General features: G+C 38.3%; 1 protein-coding gene and 1 non-coding gene across 2 annotated transcripts in view; both read left to right on the top strand.

Annotated features, from left to right (window-relative positions):
* The window catches only part of LOC148036677 (uncharacterized), a 69,283-nt gene extending 60,074 nt beyond the window's left edge, over nucleotides 1-9,209 (top strand). Inside the window, exons 6-9 of the mRNA XM_087679185.1 lie at nucleotides 8,270-8,375; nucleotides 8,459-8,504; nucleotides 8,586-8,696; nucleotides 8,855-9,209. Coding sequence (XP_087535311.1) covers nucleotides 8,270-8,375; nucleotides 8,459-8,504; nucleotides 8,586-8,696; nucleotides 8,855-8,956 — 365 coding nt within the window. The 3' untranslated portion in view covers nucleotides 8,957-9,209. The remainder of the gene's footprint in view (nucleotides 1-8,269; nucleotides 8,376-8,458; nucleotides 8,505-8,585; nucleotides 8,697-8,854) is intronic.
* TRNAV-AAC (transfer RNA valine (anticodon AAC)) lies at nucleotides 2,143-2,216 on the top strand. The gene has a single exon. It is a non-coding gene; the product is annotated as a tRNA-Val (tRNA).
* Nucleotides 9,210-22,326: the final 13,117 nt, after the last annotated feature.

The following is a 22,326-nucleotide window of genomic DNA, read 5'->3' as shown; positions in this document are numbered from 1 at the left end:
ACCACGAAGATCCCCATCTCCAGAGATAGTGGAAACTCTCCATGCTCTGCAACTCTCAAGTAGGACCACGGATCATTGCACACGGGCGGCAGGGATAGATAAGATGGTGGCTGTGTGGAGAGGGGGGGGGACTAGGTTGCTGATGAGGGGAGGATATATGCTTATGAGGCTCGTCACCTCCTGTGGGAAGGGGGGGGAATGGGTGGAGGGGGTCACCTATACTGGGTGAGGATTAGGGGGATTGATCGGTAGGGAAGATGGTGGGAAGGAGGAAGATCGAGGGATGGTGGGGCGATCGGAGGTATGAGGTGGGTGTTGGGGAGGGAGGGTGGCGGTGGCCTTGGAAGGAGGAGGCTATGGACTAGGGTCGGGGGGGGGGTGTGTGGGCGTGGGGACTGTGGGATCTCAAGTGAGGTAGCCTGTGAGGCCTTCGTGGTGGGTGGTGGGTGTGGAGGTCTGTGATCCTATTGGGTGGGACGAGCTGGGGTGGTTGTGGGGTGCCTTGCTGGGGTTCTTGTCGGGGGTCCGTCGCTCGCTCTCCTCCTCTTTGTTGCCATGGCTGTGTCTGAGGGGTTGACTGAGGGCCCCCTTGCCATCTCCCTCTCTGTCGTCGATGGATCCATGTAAAGCCATTAGCGTCCACCTGTGGGCCTGTCGGTGGAGCCGCCTTGGCTCCGAAGCATGTGCAATCTATTGCATGATGCCCAAAGTCATGGCATCGCAGGCACTGTCTTGGCTGCCCAGTCACAGTAACCTGCTGTTACTTGAAGGAGTGTCCGCCTGTCTCAATCTCCAGAAACTTTGGTATGTTCTCTGTATTTTCACATCCACTCGTACCTTTGGGACTTATGCGGCTGTCACTGCATCTGCGAAGGAGGCAAGAAGAACTGTGCCAAAGAGCCGTTCAAAGTCCACTAATTGACGATACTCTACTGCTAGTTTGGGGAATAGTAAGGTAACCGGATGTCTAAGAAACCTGTCATGGAGTGTGAATTCCTCCACTGTGAAGCCATTGTATCAAGGAACCAGTAGATGACCCTCTTCGTGGAGACACAAGGTGAGTTATTCACTAGCTCACGAGCTATGTCCTCAGAGGTGAGTCGCGAACCATGAAGATCCCTTGACCCATGAGAACTGTATCCGCGATCTGCGTTGTGTTAATGTGCAGCGTGGAGTGAAGCCAATCCCAAAGCTGGTTCCTAGATGGGGAGTGCCCTACGACCTTCTGATCAAAGATCACTGTTTCTTTTAGCTCTAGCTCTGTGGCACGGACAACTAAGAGCTGTTCCTTAGAGAGGATGATGCGCAAGGTGTTTGACTGTGAGCACTCACAGAATGCACCGGCATCTGACTAGAGGTTTTCATTGTGCGTCCTTAGTGAGAACCTACCAATCACGTTGTTGTGCTATCGGAGGGGGAGAATGTTGCTGCAGATGGAGGGAGCAACTCGTGGGGGAGGGGGGGGGGCTTGGACGCTACAAATGACTACTTACGATGGGAACAGCATGGGCCGGGGGACCTGCTGGATGGGGCCACATGGCGAAGGAGACGGGGGCAGTGTGGGGGAGGTAATAGTGGGGAAGTGGCACATGAGAATTGCCTGGCAGGGGGGCAACAGGGCGGGTGGGGATAAGGTGGGGGCAACGCGGGGGGGGGGGGGAGCGCAAGGGAGAGGATTGCCTAGCGGGAGTGGGAGGCACAGCGTGCCATGGGGGGTAACAGGGCGGGGGAACGGGGGGAAAGCTAGGGCATGATGGCAGGGCAACAATGTGACGAGTAGGGACCAATGCACAACAGATGTAGTCTTGTCTTGGGCACTTGGTGCATGAACCTTAAAACTTAGCCTTTTGACTTTTGAAGGCTTGAGATGGCTAGGCTTTGATTAATCATAGCCTCACTTTGATGCTACATGTGTTCCTATCTATGCATGGATACGTGTTTGCTTTTCATGACAAACGACCCAAAATTGACTTCTACACACGATCCTTGGGATCGAGTGACTCCTTAGTTGAGGGCTTAGAATTATCTCCATGTTTTCATCCTTAGTATTAGTTTGTATTGATCTATGTTTGTCTCCTTTTTTGGTCTAGCTCATCATATTTAGTTGTTTAAATACTATTATTTGATCGGGAGTTCATATCCGGTTTCGTGGTGTAGTTGGTTATCACGTCAGTCTAACACACTGAAGGTCTCCGGTTCGAGTCCGGGCGAAGCCAGCTTTTATCATCCTGATCGGTGCAAGCGTAAGCGAGAAGAAAGGCGGAGGTTTGCGCGCCTTGCTTGTTGCTGCCCGCCCTGGAAACGGAATTTCCAACCCGAGGAGTTTTGGTTGGTTATTGTACACCCTACGTCCTTCGCACAAAATGAGAGATTGTTGTTCCTTTTAATTCTAGGAACATGAAAATGCAAAAGTTTACAATCTCATCAAGTCCCTAGTTGAAGATCCTAGAGGTGACAGGCTAGAGCAAAAGGTTTGAAGATCCTAGAGGTGAGAGGCTAGAGCAAAAGGTTAGGGGTGTTAGTTTCAAACCTTCACAAGCATCTTATTTAATTTTTGTAATGGAGAATGAAGATAGGAGTGACTTGCCTAAGGAGATACTAGGACATCTCTCCCACTAAAGAGCTTGCCTTGGACATAGTAATGTTGAAGATGATAATGGAGAAAAGGAGACTCACATTTACATATGTAATCAATCATCATCACTTGTAGTTTGAGAAGTAACTAGGAGAGGTGATAAAGTGATTTAGATTGCATGACCGAAAGACAAGAGGTCTTCTCACATATTTGAGAGTTTGTTGGCACCTTAAGGATTCCACAAATGGTGTGGCATTATAGACTATTAGGTTGGTTGTTCTACTCCCCTAGGCAATGGGGAGCTAAGCATGATACCATCCCTTTCTATGCTTTTTATTGGTTTTCTACTTTGTATTTTGTAATTTACCTTAGTAGTGAGTTTGGATGATATTGCTAGAACTCTCTTTTGGGGCAAAAATTTTACTTTAGTCCTTTTCTCTAACACCCCCTCAACATTTTCTAAAGATGGGTAATAAGAAACTCTCTTAACACAAATCTTAATGTATTTAATGATAAGAAGTTGGATGCTTAGTTTACCTTCAAGATTAGGCTAGATTTTGTCACTTTGACAAGCACTTTCGAGCCTTAATATACAATATTCTCAAAGCTCTTATTGGGCAAGGCTAGATATCATGTATATGCACCTCATTAGGCTTAATGATTCTTCAAACATTTTTGGTAAGATCGAAGGTCATCCCTCTCTTTTGGTTAACCATTTGAATAATCTTCATTCTAATGATAACATAAGGTACCCTCAAGATGTGCTAGATAGTTCCTTCTTTAGGATCTATCAATGTTGCTTTTCTATAATAGGAACTTATGAAGCCCTAAAAAGAAGTAAGCCCAAGTCTTGTTGGTTTATGTAAGGGGAATTCAAATCTAATAGTTTGGAGTAGGATATTTGCTCTTTCCACTATGGGAGACCACCTTAGGACATGGTTCCATTTGATGTAGCTCCTACAAAGGCACTCCAAAAGGCCATGAAAATCATTAGGATAAGTGGCCAATCTTATAACACCCAATAAAAATGTGGTAATTCTTTCTTGGGTGGATTACACATTTAAATGTCAACTAAAAATCTGAATATATTCATGAGATCAAGATGCATGGAATGGGCCTAATTTTTATATTTTTAATTTGGTTTGTTGGGTTTTATGTAGGGTGTTTTGCAAATCTTAGAATTATTTTGCATTGTAGAGCCATTGATATGGCCTTGTTTTTTAGTAATGTGGGATGTAATTATAGATTTGCATTATGCTCCAAAAGGGAGGGTCTCACATGCCAAGAAAACATACATCTAGGCTTTCTCAACAAGTTTGTAACCACCTAACTTGAAAACATATTTCTTTCTCAAAATTTAAAGTAGCTTTGTTCTAGGGCGCTTAAAAATGTGATGCACCCATTCATGTTCTTGTCAATAGCTCACGGAAGTGGTTCAATGACTAAGGATAACCCTATCTTATAGACCTCTTCAATTCAAACACAATAATATGGATCTATAGAGTGGAAATTGATATTGCCTTACACCTCTTATGGTTTGAAAGTTAAGATCTCAATCTTTATCTCTATCATATTGAGTATCCTAAAGACATTCACCTCAAGAGTGAGTTAGAGAACTAGCAAGGTTCTATTGCATGAGACTCAGTTACCTTAGTTAGACCATTTTATTACATGGGATGTTCACCTTAAGTAAGTTGGAGGGTGGTTCTTTGAGGCTTAATTAGTAAGGTTTTGTTGCATGAGACACCATTGCCTTAGTTAGACCTCATGCTCACCCTTCACAAAGGCTTCTTCCTTTGATTCCATCAACTTAAGTACATAAGGGTTCACCTCTTTGGGTTCAAAGGAGTAGATGGTGACTTCATTGCTAAACCACACTTGTTTTGTTCCTTGATTCAATTTGGTTGAGATTACCTCCTTGGGGTCAAAGGAGCAACTTGTACTTTGTGCTAGAAGTACTTCCAACTTCTTCATTTATCCAATTTGGTGGTGGATGATCCAAAAGCAACAAGGTGAAAATGAGTAGAAACCATCATGTAGAGTTGTGACCAAAGCCCATCCATTTCAAAACCTGCTACTAACTCAATCATGACCATTGTCAAAATCCATGTTCACCGAAGTGCACTTGCCCCATTAACTAAAGCAAGATCTAATTCCAATATGATATTTAAAATGGAAACATGGATTTCTACCATGAATGAAGCTATATAGTTGATAAACCAATTATTTAGAAAGCATGAATTTAACTTTAAAAGCAAGGGCTTGGACAGTTACCTAATATGCCACATTGATCATTGTTAGAGGCCTCTAGTGGTTAGGTAGCCTTCTTCAGAATGCTCTTGGAAATCAACATGGCTATCCCTTCATTGACTAAGAGAGGCTTAGTAGCACTCCTAAAGCTTCATTGATTAAAAAAAAAGTTAACAACCACACATAGACCCAAACTCTTGAAAGAATTTCACAAATAGGTCATCATGACCCGAGTATTTACCCTCCTTCACTTTGGAGATCATGAATTCAAGAGAAAAAATACGTATCAAGAAAGAGGACCCTTTCCTTGGAAAGACAAAAATCCATTGTACTCTCAAGAATTCAACAAGTTTGTCATAATAATTAGCAACCAACACATATTCTTGGCCCATAATAGAAGATAGGTGACTTCTAAATACTTTAGCAATTTCCTTGCTCACATCATGCAATACTTTGTTGGAGTCTTACATAGAGATTATAATTTGCCATTTCTACATGGTCCTTTTAGAGCTTGAAAATCGATTTTGTGGTGAGGATCTCTCAGGATGTGCCATGTAGCCCTTAATTGGACCTTGAAGCCTTGGCATATATAAGCCTCTTGGTTTTGGATGAAATCTTTTGCTTCTTGCAAGATGTGCCATGTAGCCCTTAATTGAACCTTGAAGCCTTGACATATAAAAGCCTCTTGGTTTTGAATGGAATCTTTTGTTGCTTGCAAGAGCCAAAAAAGAATATCGTCAAAATGATAAGAGCCAAGACAAAACACAATTGTTGATCTAAAATTTGTTGCTCAATTGGAAACACTTATTCTTTGCATAGCCCTTTTGTTGTCATAGACTTTGAAGTTTTCAATAACCTTCTCAATGGTTTTTTTCCATTCCAGGAACTCAGTCTTTGGTACTCATGGGTGACTTCGCCTTGAGCTAGCCTAATTTTCCTGACATACTTTTTCTCCTTTGAATGGGAGACATTTTGTCTAAAAGGAGGATGGCTTTCACTGCTTCTTTGTATTCGAAAAATTATAATAGAAAAATCAATGTAAGATTGGTCAAGAGGAAGTACATCACCCAAGACATAGATGCAACTACCTAGAACTATCCAACATCCATAGTGAGATAAATAGTTATGTTCTTATCTAGCCACTTTCTAAGTAAATGCCTTATGTTGATTGTGCTATGTGAAATTTCTGTCCAAGTAGATTTAGAGATGGTCTAGTTGAGTTGCTCTTGATGTAGTTGTGCTAGTTGAAACCACTCTCAATTAGATACACATACCTTGCAATCTAGTGGCTCCTCAATTGGAGCCCTTATGCCAATTATGCCAAGTGAAACCACATGTGTGAGCCCTTGCCAAGCCATAAGACACATCATCCAAGTTGTGCTTTATCATTAAGTTATCACATGAAAGTGTTTCATCGTAAACCAATCATCCTACATCATCTCCCATTTCTTAGCATAAAGGCCTAATGTATTCTAAGCATATACTCAAAGGAAATGTCCCATCTTTTCAAAGCAATCAAGGTTTCAGGTCTTCCCTTGCAATGCTAGGAAAGCTCCATGTTGGTTGTGATCTTAGCTCCTCAAAACTTTGCAAATCCCAAGATGTGACTCACGTTGAGGTGATCTTCATCCTCTCAATGTCATACAATCCAATACTACTAGGCTTGCATATTTTTGAGAGCCCTAAAGCAAGTTTCTTGGTTTTTCTAAGAACATGTGCCCCTAACATCCAACTCAATGTTTTAATCCTTTGTGAGTGGCCCATTCTATTTGTCCAAATGAATACATACAATGGAACATTGACATTGTGGCCTGGTATTTACTCATGACCACCTCAATACCATTTTTTGTCGAGAGGCCTCAAGAATCTCTAGCATGTCATTTTTCTTGTCCCAGACAATCAACATAGGACTTGTTCTCCACCCTAAAAATACATGTAGAGTGTGTAGGCACATAGAGGACATGGACAGAGCTTTAGTTAACATCCTACCTTCATCATTCAATTAGTTAGGCCAAGTAGGGAATATAGCAAAAATCAGACATTTCACATTGAAGCCTCTTGAAGGGGAGAAATTTTTAGACCTTGAGACCATGTATAATGAATTTCCCTTATGGTAGAGGATGGGACAAGGAATTTAGTCACATGACCTCCTTCCCTCCCTTCCTCACTCCACCTATGCCAATAAGGAGGGAAAACCTATTTGAGTTTAGAGAGAGCCATATAAAGAAGAGACAAAGAGGTGAGCTAGAGATAGGAAAGGGTTTTGAGGAGAGAGAGCATGATTCTTACCAATCAATGATTGCCACGTCTTTGGAGTTAAACAAGCTCATGGAGTACCACCATATTTAGAGGGTACTCCATGAACTCCCTAAAGTTTTGACTCAAAGTAAGAGAGTGATCAAATAAACCAGCCACACATTATTTAACTTGACTATGCAAACTTGTGCAAGTAAAATTTACTTACGCATGACCTAACTCTTAGCAAATAACAAACGACACATATGCACGATTGTAGAAATATGTATCTTTTATCTTGATATAGGGATGCACATGTTGGATCCCACCTTGTTTTATCAGCACCCTTAAACCTAAGTTCACTCTAGTTTCTACAAGCTTTAGACTATAGTGAATAGTTAAAGGATTATTTTATTCTTCTTAGTTCCTTTAGCCTTGAAGATACATTCAAAGGATGGTATTGAGAATCCTTCCTAGACTTGATTTTGAAGAGAAACTTCCTCTAGAATTAGACCAAAACTTGAGAGGATTGTCTTTACTTACTATATAAGAAGTCACTCAATTGTCCTTCTTACTCAACTCCTCTTGAAGTCAATTGGCCTCTAGATCCCAACAAGCCAAGAAAGTGCTTGCATAGGCTTAAGATCTCTTGTTGAAGACCCCACACATACTTCCATGTTTAGATGGTTTTAGTGGCACTTCAAAAGCTTGCAGTGCTCAAGTTTTGTATTGAAAGTCATAGGCTTAAAAGTAATTATCATGATCAATTATGTAAAATAGATTAGATTTTTTATTTCTTTTGAAAAATGTATTTATCTTGTATAGAATAAAGGAAAATAAAAGAAAAGACAAATGAGAGAGATGATGTTTTTGCACGCGCGCGCGCGCGCACACACACACACACACACACACACACACACTCTCTCTCTCTCTCTCCATTTTGGCTTGATATTTAGAGTCATTACCTTTTTTAACCAGGCTGATTTCATAAACGTTTAGATTTTTAAGGTGGATTTTTGCATAACATGTGTCAGTTGTTAATTGGCCTTTGCAAATTTAGGAACAACGTATGAATGTGTTGTGAAAAGGGGCATGGTAATGTTAAATAACACCTCTTTATAGTTGCAAAATTCACAAGTTGTTTAAATGAGAAACTATTCCCCCCCTTCTCCGCGCCCAAAGATAACACATGATTGTTTTATGTGCCAGGTCTTCTTCAAAGGTCTCAAATGAAAATTAATCCCCCACCCATGCAATTTCAAAGTGCTAGTTATTTGAGAGGTTCTCCTCCAAGACATGCTTCTCCTAATAAAAAGTGAGATACTTATATTTCATTATGAGCAATCAATTTACATTTGCAAGTATTTTCTATAGCTAATTCTACTGTTGCTTATGTAGTACATTTCCCCAGGATCGACCACAACAAGCTTGTCTCAACTCTGAAGTGAGTTCTAATGTGTATATCTAGCATAATAAAAAGAAGAAAAAGTATTAGTATTTTAATTGATACTTTTAAAAAAATTAGAGTCCTTGCCAAAACTCTCAAGAGCCCACCATGGATAACATGCAAGAGAAGGACATGCAAAGAGAGATGCAAAAGGATGCCCAAATACGAGAACTTACAGAAACTGTTGAAGTAAGCTCTAGTACTAAAACATTAGTATATTCTCAGTATTGATGCCTCATGAAATTTCAATATAATTACTTCAAAGATGTAAACTTTGGGTGTTTGTCAAAGTTTCAGAATTGTATACTAAGGATAGTTGCAAAAATTTTGCCATGTTCATTCTGCAGTTGCTTGAAGCCAAAGTAATGAAGCTTGAACAACTTGTGAGGTTGAAGGATCATAAAATTCAAGTGTTAAGTGGAAGAGGCACAAAAAGTGGAAACGTGTGAAGACACTTCCACAGATGATGATCTCTTCAAGTCTTGCCAATAGCTTTCATGGCAATATGTGATAGAGACGAAGTCTAGACATTTGTATACTTCATTTTACAAGGTTGCAATAGAAGTGCATGCCTTTGCTTTGGTCATTAGAATTTAACAATATTTGCACATAACATTAGTATGCCATAGTGTAGATGCTTTTGTAGATTGGACTTCCTTATTTGTTTGATATGTTTTCATAGAAGTGCCATTTTAAATGGGAAATTAGTTGATCTAGTACCCAAATACATATTTGGATGGTAGATGCACCCTCAAAAGTTAATTGGCAATCCTTGAATTAAAACCCCACATTGGAAATCTAGATGGAATTTCGGGATTTTCTTTATGAGTGAAATATTTAAAAGATCTATGACAATGCTCAATCCATTTCCTCAATCAATAGGGCATGAAGAATATTGAGTATAATCGACTTTGTTTTCTACTAACAAACCCCTAATGCCCAAGTAGTCACATTTACATGCCGGCTCACATAAGGGTAAATAATGAAACATGAAAAATAGTGCAATAGGGTGAAATCAATTGATGCAAACCCCATTATTTATGGGGAATGCTAGACGTAGGGATGTGAAAATTTCATTGTATCTTGGGCTCTAGTTTCTAAGATGAGGGCAAGTTTAATTGCAATTAGGTTAGGAATTCCTATTTGTTTGGGACCCTCTAATTATTTTTTATTTTTGTGGAAAGTTTTCCCTTTGCTTTAATCTTCTAAGCCTTGCTCTTGCTTGCAAGTACTATGTATCTAGACATTATGTTCTTGTTTTTGGGGCTTTGCAAACTCCTCTTGGTTTTTCAAAGGTAAATCATTCAAAATTATGTTCTTTAAAGTTCCTCTTATGTTTCTTAGCTTTGACTACATATCTTACATGGCTTTTGCATCCACATGGGATTTAGAAGCTCATTAGAGCCATATGATAGAAGGTTAATCTTTTCAAACTTTTTATGTGTATAGATATTCTACTAATTGTGTATATTGGTACTTGCATGATAGGCTTGTTGTCAAGGGGGATCCGAAATTTGGTCCTTACAATAATGTCCACCCTAGTTAGGAGGACCTATAAACATAGATCTCTTACATAATTCACTTTCCTCCTTCCAAAGATGCCTCATCCCTACATAAGAAGACTAAATATGTGACCTACAATTCCTCACACATTCCACCACTAGAGTCATGTAGATATTGGCCAATCTTAATCTTTTTCTTCTTTTAGGTCTTGACCATACAAAGCATATGCAATTGTCCACATTATTGGTGCTCAAGGTGACATTTGATAAATAAAAACCATCCATAATCTCGAATGTTTCTTTGCAACCATTCTTGAATATTGTCCCATCCCTTCCCATGATCTCCCACCCAAACATGTGGCTTTCAAACTATTAGGCTTAAGGAGCAAAAATCAATGTGTAAAAATTGAGAATTGGTCAATTGTGCTAGAAAATTGACCTTCAACAATGTAAAACTTTGAAGATCTCATTTTATTATTTTAGGTACCATCCATTTATGAGGTGTAATTGTAATACCTTCTATCTATCAATTGCAGATGAGAACCACTTTACCTTTTGAATCAAGTGAGAGTTGGGTTCACTCCCATGCAAATTGTAATATCACTTAGAGTTACATTAAAACACCCATAATTAGATGTGAGGGATGCGGGAAACCTCTATTCTCTTTTACTTAAACTAGGTCCAATTAAGCTAAATTATATGTACGATTTGAGAGAAGGACAATCGAGAACCATAAAAAGGGGTGGGCTATCCAACTTTAAGTGGGAAACCCTAACCCCTGAACCTAATGTATAAAATGTGTAAAAGTAAATAAATGAATTATTTTTGTGTGTGTATATTTCGAGTCTTCTTCTTGTCTATCATCTTGTTGCACCATTGGTTGAGAGTGAGGGAAAGATAGAGAGAGCGATAGTGTGAGAGACTAATGAGAGTGAGGGTGAAGCTCATCGTCACCTCTTACTTCCCATCCCCATCTTCCCCTCTAGCTTCCATAGCTGCTAAGTAAGAGTTTGAGTTGAAGTGTGAAGTGTGGGGAGAGAGAGAGAGAGAGAGAGAGAGAGAGAGAGAGAGAGAGAGAGAGAGAGAGAGAGAGAGAGAGAGAGAGAGAGAGAGAGAGAGAGAGAGAGAGAGAGAGAGAGAGAGAGAGAGAGAGAGAGAGAGAGAGAGAGAGAGAGAGAGAGAGAGAGAGAGTGTGTGTGTGTGTGTGTGTGTAAGTGAGTGAGACTATCATGTAGTAAATAGACAAAGAAAAATCGCAAAAATAAATAAATATAAAATCATCTTATTTTTGTAACTTTTTTTGGGGTTGAAAAGAAATTTTCCTCGATTGATAAAACAAGCGAAAGTGCATGGATGGCCAACCATATCCTAGTGTTGCTTCATGCAGCTAATAATTTGCTCACCATAACACAAAATGCATTAGTTCCTTGTAATCTATCTACTAGGCAATGTGACCGGTGCTACACGTGAGACCACATATAGCAAGCCACTATCATGTAGCAAATAAACAAAGAAAATTCACAAAAATAGATAAATATAAAATCATCTTATTTTAATAGCAATTTTTATAACATTTTTTGGGGATTAAAAGGCAAGTGTCCTCCATTAATGAAATAAATAAAATTGCATGGGTGGCCATACTATATTCTAGTTTTGCCTCATGTGTCAAAATTGTAGTAGATCACCAAGGTAATCCAAAATATCAGTGTACTGCCTCATGTGACAAATGTAGACATACCCTATGAAAATAAGGCAGCCATGGATTTTCTTAGAATACTATCTCATGCAAAGAATTAGTGTATATTGGAAACTAATGTGACTATGAAAAGGTATGCACTTATTAGATAATGGAGTTAGCAATGAGTTTTGAATCCATTGGGATTCTTCAACAAAATGGTTTTTATATTTAACTAGATACCTATGGTATTGCTTATTGATTCTAGTGATGGTCCAATGATAATTTTAAAAATTAGAATTTCAGTGACTTCTTCTAACAATGATGGATCTTCTACAATTGAAATTACATGTGGGGTTCCCTTGAATGGTTTCAAAGAACTAATGTGAGAAGAATTCCGAATTTTCCAAATGAGGAGGACTTGAGAAGGAATGCCCAATCTAAATGTAAATCTAAATGCATTACCATTCAATTTATAAATTGTATGGAATGGCCCATAATATATTGGGGCTAGTTTGATTATGGGATGCCTTTAAATGGATTTCAACATCTTCTTTTCAAAACAAAGCCAAACTAAATCATTTTATTTGAATGTAATAGCCTTGTGTTTCTTATTGGCTTGAGATACATATCTTAATTGCAATTGTTTTATATTATTAGCAAATTTTCCTAAAATTTTTCTATGATTACTAGCTAAGGTATCAACAATTAGAAGATTGGTAGCTATGGTGGTCATAGGAACATGTAATTTCTTGCCTAGGCAACTTCGAAAGGTGCTCTATTGGTAGTATAATGTGGGATGGTGTTGTAAACAAACTAGAGGATGGGGTAATTGTTGGTCCCTAGTGTTTGGTTGGTTAACTGTGTGGGATCTATGAAGATCAATGATAGTACTATTGGTTGCTTCGATTTGAGCATTGCTTTTCACGTGAAAAGATGAAATGAAGTGCATCTTAGAACCTAGATTTTTAAATAATGCTACCTTTCCTTCCTTTATTGGTAGGTGCAATAGCTTCTCTTTTCCATCATCTATTTTGATAAATGATCTAGGAGATGATAGATAAACCTCACCAAATAACCCCCAAGGAACCAAATATCTAGTTCTACGGCTTGGGATACCTCACACTCTCAATGTCGGGTCATCACTTATACAAACAGGTGTTATGCATCTAGGTTACAATACCATGTGGTGCATCAATGCAAGTGTGAACATGACCATCGTGCTCAAACAAATTTCATTGAAAATTAGTAATGTGAAAGTGCAAAGACAAAATTTTTCATGATTTTTCTTTTCTACGTAAGTGCTTCGTTGCTTAGGGCTAGCACTAAGCTTCCTCTTGCTACTAGTCCCTTTTAATTTTTAATAACCATGAACTCTATATGATATGCACCATGAAACATCAGAATTTAATGTACTTCAACTGCTCAACAGTCCCCTACTCCCTACTGTTTAAAATTTTACATGCGTTGATGTTTATTCCTAGGTTTTACTATTAGTCTCTCATCTCTTGGTATCTTAAACTTATTTGTCCTCTCTTCATATTTTCAAATTTCTCTCATTTTCAATTGCTATTCTTGCTACTTATTTGAAAGTGTCGGGTTTCTCCACTTCTAGTTTTATCCTTCTTGAAGCTTGTCCATAAAATATTTGACTTTGAGTATGATCGATGCTTTCCCTCCATCTTCTAAGGAACTATTCCAATGGTCCTACAATCTCTCAAAGTCTAGGGAAAAATAGTCAATGGTTTGACCTTGTTTCCTATATCATAGCTCTATCCTTTTCCAAAGTTCTTATGGGGTTTCAGTCTTGTGAAAGCGATCTAGAAAAGCTTGTTTTGTTGCTTCATACTCCAACTTGACTTGAGGGTTTCTTTAATTCACTTTTCTATGATAAGTTTTTACCCAATTTCTACCCTCATCCAAAAGTTGAAACTTCAAGATATGAAGTATAATGACAAGTTCTATAAGTCTTTGAATGATACAACTCAATCCCATCTTTTCTAGGTACCTTTGATAATTCCCCCCCAGACAACATGTTCTTGGCTACTAGGGAAAACCTACATAAGCACCCATGGTTGAGAGATACTAAGGAGTGTTGGTGGGGTTTATTGATTTAGTATATAGGGTTTGTGTGGTCTATGCTCAAATAAAACAAGACCAGCTACAAGAACAGCAGGCTCAAAGAGTCAATATTCTTCTCATCATATTACAAAGTAGGAAACTTATATATGCCTCTTATGCCTTTCTCAGTGGTATTTTGTTTATTATCTTGTATAACTCTTCTTTCCATGGATTTTTCTTAAAGTTGTCAAGTTCTATATTTTTTCATGAACTTACCACAATTTCATTCTTTTGAGCTTGTTCCAACAACCAAGCCAAAAGAGAATGTATGCATAGAGGTCTTAAAGAAATCATGAATCATATGTTGCCAACATCATGTGGCTAGAGTTTAAGGATAATGTACACATTAGAAGTCTCAATCAATTTGTAGAGTAAAATTCCCAAACATAGGGTACTACGATCATGGTTTTTGAGCATCTCCCATGTTGTTATTGGAAGCTTCATGTGGCTAGAAACTAATTTTACCTTAGCCTAGTGCAATAACATATTTTCTCCTCAAAATGAGTTGAAAAGATTTTGAACCCTTTCTCTCTCTTTCGTTCACAACTCAAGGTTCACACACACACACACACACACACGATTCGCTAAAGGGATCTTGAACTTGGCATCTTGCAATTTCAATAGACAATGTAACCTAAAGGGACAATCCCTACTCTGTCTCTGAACCACCCATCCCAATGCAACATCTAAATCGATAACCAATGTAGCATCCAATGCACTTTTTTATGTTAGTACCACAATCACATATACACAACCCAACCATGGGGAGCCAAGAACACTACCATAAATCTTACCCTTCCATGTCTTACATTTAAATCCATGAAACAATGAAACTTTAAAGCACTTTTTAGTTTCTCTCATTGATTGAGTATCTAAGTATACACTCTTCGAATTGGTATGCAACAATGAAAAGCTTCAATGCCTTAGCTTCTTAAGCAAGGTCTTCCCAAGAAAACAATTTTAGCTTACAAAATAATAGACATAAGCATAAAATTTAGGAGATATAGTTTTTTTACTTTTAGAGTGGAATGAATTTGTTATAATTTGCACACAAAAAACTTAGGTTCATGGGTATCTAAAGATGGTGCCAAGGATGAAGACTAATTGTTGCATTTGCCCAAATCAAAGCTCTCTTCTTGAGCACAAAAATAATTGTCCTCAAATGAATCCCCCATGTTAATGCCTTTTGAGTGCTTGTTGCGAGCTAGCCTTGTTCTTTTTGGAGTAAGTGCATGTAAGTTATATTAAAGAGAAAAGTTAATTGCCTCGCAAAAGAGGCACTTCCCATAAGCAAGATAGTATGTCCTTGGCAAGTGGGAGTACCCAACATGGCTTCTAGTTATTTCTTACACCATATATTGGAGGTTGAGGGGTATCTATGGACATAATCAAGTCTCCATGTAGAGAGTGATTCACTTGCTTGAAAAATAATGGACCAATAGGCTTCACATTGTTAAAGTTGTAGATTCCTTTCATGGTGGACAACCATTTTCTTGATTTCCATTGGCACTTCTTCTTTTCCCTTCCTTTTGGTTTCTTCTAGCTAGCTCCCTAGCTCATGATCAATTGTATTAGAAGGCAATCCACTGAAAACTAGACTTTTCAATTATGAAAGAACCGTGGCTATTTCACAGACTTTTTGGTGGAGTATGGCTTCTCTCTCATCCTTGTTGAGCTTTACCAATGAGCATGTGATCTCCATTTTGGCTTTCATCCTAATGATCAATCCAACATAAAGGAATACTTATGATAAAAAATCAAAAGCTAGATTGACTTGGTTACATTTAAATTCACCCCTAGACACATTGGAATTCCTTTGTATAGCTAGAGGTTTCAAAAAACAACAAATCCCCTTATACAAGTCTAGACTATTTAGGGTATCCCATTGGCTTTTCCCAATAGGATCTCTTTCCAAGTGGTATCAAAGGACAACCCCCCTTATACAAGTCCAGACTATTGAGGGTATCCCATTGGCTTCCCCCAAGAGGATCTCTCATTAGGAAAAAAATTGAACTAAAAAATGGGCCTTTTACACCCCCCATTAAAACAAGGAAAACAAGAAAGAAGAAGAACAAAATAATCCTCCTCTAGCTCCACGTTTGTAATCTCATTTTGCCTTTTTAATATTATCCATAAAGAATTTGCTCAGATCCCTTCTCTCTCCTCATTCAAGAACCCTTTTTGACCAAATTTTTATATTAAAAAATGAGCTAGTTTATGGGAGACTGGTGCTTGATTTTCAATACAAAATGATTAGTACAAGTAATTTATATTTTAATAAAAAATAAGAAAAATAAAATTTAAAAGTTTCTTTTAAGATATTTTGGGATTTTTAAAAATATTCTTGTTTTTGGTGAAAAAATTGTTGGCCAATTTTTCATTTTTTGGAAATGTTTTTGGAGGTAAAAATGAAATTTCTAAAATAAGAAAACTCTTGGAGAACCCTAGTCTCTAAGCTATTTTCCCACATTTCTTTACTACTTCAAGCTCTAATGTGACCTCTTCCTTGTGATTATGCAACCTTCATTAACATAGAGAACTACTTACACCTTTCTTGCTCATAATCACTCATCCACAACCACTTTATGCAATATATCTATGTCTGTCTATCTATCCTCCCTTATTGCACTAAGCTACCTACTTTCCCTTGATACCTTTGACCAACTATTTTCATTAACCTCTTTATGTGTCTCTCTTAGTGTCTCATGTGCCTCTCTAGTTTATCACTATAAACTCAATATCTCTATTCCTATTAATGTATAAGTGTGTCATTTGGCTTCTCTCTAGTCTAATTCCCTAAACACTAAACCTCATATTCTCATAAGCATCTTTGTGTAATCAATTTATATACTTGCAAAATTGGGGCACAAGCAATAAGTAAAATGAAACGGGAAAGAAGAAGATGCATGCATTTGTTGCTTTCTATCAAACCATTATGCATGATATGTCATGGTTTTTAGCTACTAAAATTTGAAACCAGTCATTCTCTCTAGGGAGATGCATCATATTGCCAATAACATTCTCCATAGCAAAGAGATGACCTCTAGGTGATGAACCACCTCTAGAACCATAGCCAACACCATTATATCCACTTGTGTAGTGCCCAAATTGGATCCTTTCTCCATCCTTAGACATAACATTCTACTTATGATAGCATTTTCTCTCAAAGTGACCAAGTTTCCCACTCTCAAAGTGACCAAGTTGCCCACTCTCATGACATGCACCATCTCTTTATGGACTGGAATATCCTCTACCTCTAGAGTAGGATCTTCACCTACCTCTAAGTATAAGCTTAATTCCCACTCACGACCCATGTAGCAAGCTACACCAAGTAGGAACTGAAGAACAATCAGTTCGTAAGGACCACCATTGTATAGCCATTCATCAACGGAAGCTGCTTCCCAAATGGGGTAGAAGTGTAAACCTATAGTTGTAGAAGTAGGGATGATAGCATCGGAGATAATGTTGTTCCCGTATAGCAAAGATCTGAAAACAGACTGAAATCACCACGTCCAAAAGAGTTGCAACCATGCACAAATCTATCTGCATGACCATATGAAGATCCTCTAGCTCTAGATGAGCTACCATGGCCTCTCTGATAAAATACATTAGCCTAACTTGCATTTTTCCTATTGCTAAACATATTTAGGTCCAATTTGATTCTTTTGTAAGCAGCAAAGCAATCAACTCCTCAAATTTAGGTACAAAGGCGTATCTCATAGAAATGGAGGTGTCAAGGGACTTGTATGTAGGTCCAAGTCCATTCCAAGTACTAGATATAGCAAATCATCATCATCAATTTGTGCATTGATTGAAGTAAGATCTTCTACAATCTCCTTTATCTCTGCTACACATAGGCACTAATGCTTTGATTCCCATACCATCCACCACAAAATTTTTGCTTTAGTTGTATCTTCCTTAACTCTATGTAAGTGCTATACATTTTCTCAATGATCTCCCAAGCATCTTTGTATGTACTAGCCTTTTTAATGTGCAGAATCAATGTATCTGAAATGCATATAGATATCTAGTGCAAGACCTTCCTATTTTTATATATCTAGTCATTATATACCTTGTTTTGTTCCTCCATAGGTTCATCAAGAAGTATAGGGTATGCATTTTCACTTATAATGAGGTCCCATAGACCTCTCCCCATCAAAAAATTCTCCATGTGGTAGGACCATACACCATAGTTGTCCTTGGTCAATTTATCAACAACAATTTGAGTAATTTGTGCAGTTTTCAACATTATAAGCCTTAATTTCATAAAAATAGTGTGCAATGTCCAAAAACACTATCTAAGTGTGTGAACAAGTCTGAGCACCAATCGCTCAAATTGGAGACCAAAAAGCATTCATAATGCCCAAGAAAATACACATAAATTGAGTTTCATTGCTACTATGGCTATCATATGTGTGTCCAATTGCTATCACATATACCCATACATCATGTCCATATGTCAAATATTAGCTTTTCAACAGGAAACAATGAAGATAGGCTCAAATAGTGCATGTATAGCCCAAAATGCATCAAATTGTGGGTAAAATTGACAATTTTCCCTTTTATTTTTCTACTATTTTTTGTGCCAACAATGAGGTACTAGCCAAGCTTACTTCAGAATAATTTCGTGGAACTTTTTTGACATTTTTTCCCTTCAAATTTGCACCCAAAGATGACATAAAAACCAACCTTTTAGCCTTGAAACAACTAGTTGAAACACGATTGCAATGTAAACACAAAACAATGAACTAATTCACAAAATAGCTAAGCTAGTTTAGACTTCTCCTGCTGTGAAAATAGAGTTGCAAATTAACTAGTTCTTTTGATCTTAGTATGAACACTCCAAAATAATTAGTTCATGAAGTTGCATTGTGAAGAAAGTTTGATTTGGGGGGGACTTGAGCTTAAACTTTAAAAAGCTAATCCCATGAAATCAACCTAGTGGTCATCATTGAACATTGCCACAAATAAGTTGAGTCTTTTACATGTAGTCAACATGACGATTCTGATGATGCCATCCTTACACAACACAAACTAAAGTTAAAGCTTTGGGCTCTATCACACATAAGCAATCAAGGGAAAAAACTGTTCTATTTCTTTTCTCTGTCTTTGACATTGGAAAGCCCTTGCTTGCATACATAAGTACACCCTCTGCTCTAGTAAGATGGTCCTATGCTTGTCGTAAGCAGGCCCCAAGATTAAGCGGTCCCCGTGCTTCTGATGATTGATACATGAATTGAGCCAAAACAAAAACCAATCAAAACCTTGATTCCATATGCCATTTTGAGGCTCCTTTGGCTTCTCAAAATGCATTCAAAGTGAGACCAATAGCTCCAAAATTTGAGCCACAATAGGGCTTGAATCCATGTACATGCTTTCGGGTGGATTAGATGAGTATTTTTACGTGATTTAAAGCTTTCAATTCGATGTAGACCTCGATTTGTCATGCTGCTTGATATGATTCTTTGCTCCTACAATCCTTCTTTGATACCAACTAAAAAGAATTGATATGGATGCGTAATGGAAGGGAGAATGGTAGAATATATGGAGGCTCAAGCAATCTTTTTCTTCTTTGTCTTCATTCTTCTCTTTCTTTTCATTCAATAGTCTACAACAAAGTATCTTACTAAAGTGATATACACCTTTTGACCCTTGAGTCTCTTTACACACAGTCTCTCCTTTATTTAGTGTATATATAGGATATGACTTAGCCTATGTTATATTTCTCAACAATTATTACCATTCATATGAGTCCTATGTTGGAAGAGAGGGAGAGAGACAGAGTGGAGCGAAAGATGAGCCTTAGCTAATTGTTGTTCTTCTTCCATTATTCTTCCATCATACTAACTGAAAGAGACTTACACACATAGGTATGACTAACCAAGACTAACTGTGGTTAAGTCAGTGACTACATTGACTTATTGAATGTCACACACATGTACATCTGTATCTAGCTAATGTCGGTCACACACATAAAGATAGACTGATTGAAGAGTAGCGGGAGCTTGATATTCTAACACTCCCCCTCAAGCTCAAACCATATGATAAACTCCAAGTAGTTGTTTGAAGTATATGAACTTTTCTTTACCAAGAGACTTGGTAAATATATTTGCTACTTGGTCTTCTGTCTTCACATGAATCAAGCCAATTTGCCTTGTAAGAACCATTTCTATGATGAAATGGTAGTGAACCTCAATATGTTTGGACCTAGCATGGTAGGTAGGATTGCTAGCCAACATAACACTGTTGAGGTTATCACAATGCAATCTCACTCTACTTTCCAATTGTATTCCCAAGTCTTTCAGCAGTTTCATCAACCAAACTGCTTCACAAGCCACTAAGGCAACTCCTTTGTACTCAGCTATTGTACTAGACAATGCAACAATAGGCTGTTTCTTACTCTTCCAATTGATCATACTGCTACCCAATCAAAATGCATAACCATTGGTTGACCTCCTGTCATAGGCACAACCAGCCCAATCAGCATCAATAAACCCTGTTAAGTCAAGGGATTTTCCATATGCATAAAACAACCCATAATCTATAGTACCTTTTATATATCTCATGATCCTCTTGACTGCATCTAAATGTGGGTTGCGAGGCTTCTGCAGAAGTGACTAATCATCCCCACTGCATAACATAAGTTAGGACTGGTAATAGTCAAGTATATCAAGTTGCTCACCATCTGTCGGTACATGGTCACATTCTCTATGTCATTCCCAACATCAATTTGCAGCTTGACATTCTGATCAAGAGGTGTCTCCATAGGCTTGCATTCAGCCATACCATACTTCTGTAATATGTCATGAGCATACTGAGTCTTGAAGTGTAGAGACTACCTCAATCCCAAGAAAATACTTTAGTTCACCAAGGTCTTTGACTCTGAATTCAGCCTGCAAACATGATTTAATTTCAGCAATGCCCTCTTCATCATCTCCAGTGATGATAAGATCATCTACATAAACCACTAGAAACACATATCCATGATCTATCTGTCTTCTTCATGAATAGATTACGATCTGCATCACCCAATCTAAATCCATGTTGCTGTAAATAACTGCTAATCTGAGCATTCCATGCTTTAGATGCCTATTTCAATCCATATAAAGCCTTTTTCAGCTTACATACATGTGTAGGAAAGTCTGGGTGAACATAGCCTTTAGGATGCTCCATATATACTTCCTCAACCAAATCACCGTTCAAGAAAGCATTCTTGATGTCCATTTGCCATAATTTCCAGCCTTTGCATGTTGCGAAACCAATGATAGTTTTGACTGTTGCCATTTTAGCCACCAGACTGAAAGTCTCCTCATAGTCAAGGCCATATTGTTGTGCATACCGTTTTGCAACCAGCTTGGCCTTATAGCATTCTAATGAACCATCCGACTTGCACTTAACCTTGTACACCCATTTGCAGCGAATGGGGACTTTGCCTTCAGGCAACTCAACCAATTCCCATATCTCATTTTCAGCCAGGGTTGCATACTCCTCATCCATGGAAGCACACTAGTTATCATTTTAACTGCATCATCAAACTTTAAAGGTTCTTTGTAACATGTCACACTAGCCATACATGTATAATGGTGGGCTGAATAACAAGTGTATGTAAACCTGTCAACTGGTTTTCTGACTCTCTCAGATCTCCGTAGCTGTGGCTCACTTTGAGCTTGCCTCTCATGAGGCAGTACATATTGACTCTGCCTTGCTCCAGGTGTCATAATAGGCAGAATGCCTAACTCACTATCCAAACTGTCACTGTTGGATGACTTATAGCCTACTGTAAGTGGACCTGCACATCCTCAAGCATATTTTCTTTTCCATTATCCAATCTCCCCCTCACTGACATATCCGTGTCAATGGACGTAGGAGTATGACTCTGCAAGCATCCTGACCAAGGACTTAATGTAGGTGACCCATCACCTATAGGACCACTCATAGATGTACTCCATGTAGGTGTATTTTTAGTATTACTAGTGCTGGCTGATCCATTAGTAGCCACTACAATCGGATTACCATACCACGATGCCAGCTCATCAAAAACAACATCTCTGCTAATCAATGTCTCATGTGTAGATGGTACATAACACTTGTAAGCTTTCCGGTCTTGTGCATAACCAAGGAACACACTCTTGACAGCTTTAGGATCCAATTTATTTCTCTTTTCATTAGGAATATACACATATGCAATGCTGCCAAATACCTTCCAGTGTGAAATGTCAAGCTTATGACCATACAACCTCTCATATGGAGTTACATCATGAATCCTTGCTGTAGGAGTTCTATATAGCACATAGACAGCAGTCACTACTGCTTCAGCCCAATAACCATTTGGCAAACTCTTCTCATTCAGCATAGCTCTTGCCGATTCTATCAGTACCCTATTTTTTTTCCTTTCTGCTACACCATTTTGCTGCGGTGTATAGTTGCAAGTTAAATGTCTTCTAATCCCATATTTAGCAAGGTACCTGCCAAAGTAATTAGAGACGTATTCTCCACCTCCATCTGATCTAAGACATGAAAT

Source organism: Lygodium microphyllum, chromosome 5, assembly GCF_053477565.2.
Source record: "Lygodium microphyllum isolate KBCC chromosome 5, Lygodium_microphyllum_v1.1.10, whole genome shotgun sequence".
Taxonomy (NCBI): Eukaryota; Viridiplantae; Streptophyta; class Polypodiopsida; order Schizaeales; family Lygodiaceae; genus Lygodium; species Lygodium microphyllum.
This window is presented reverse-complemented; position numbering and strand designations above follow the sequence as displayed.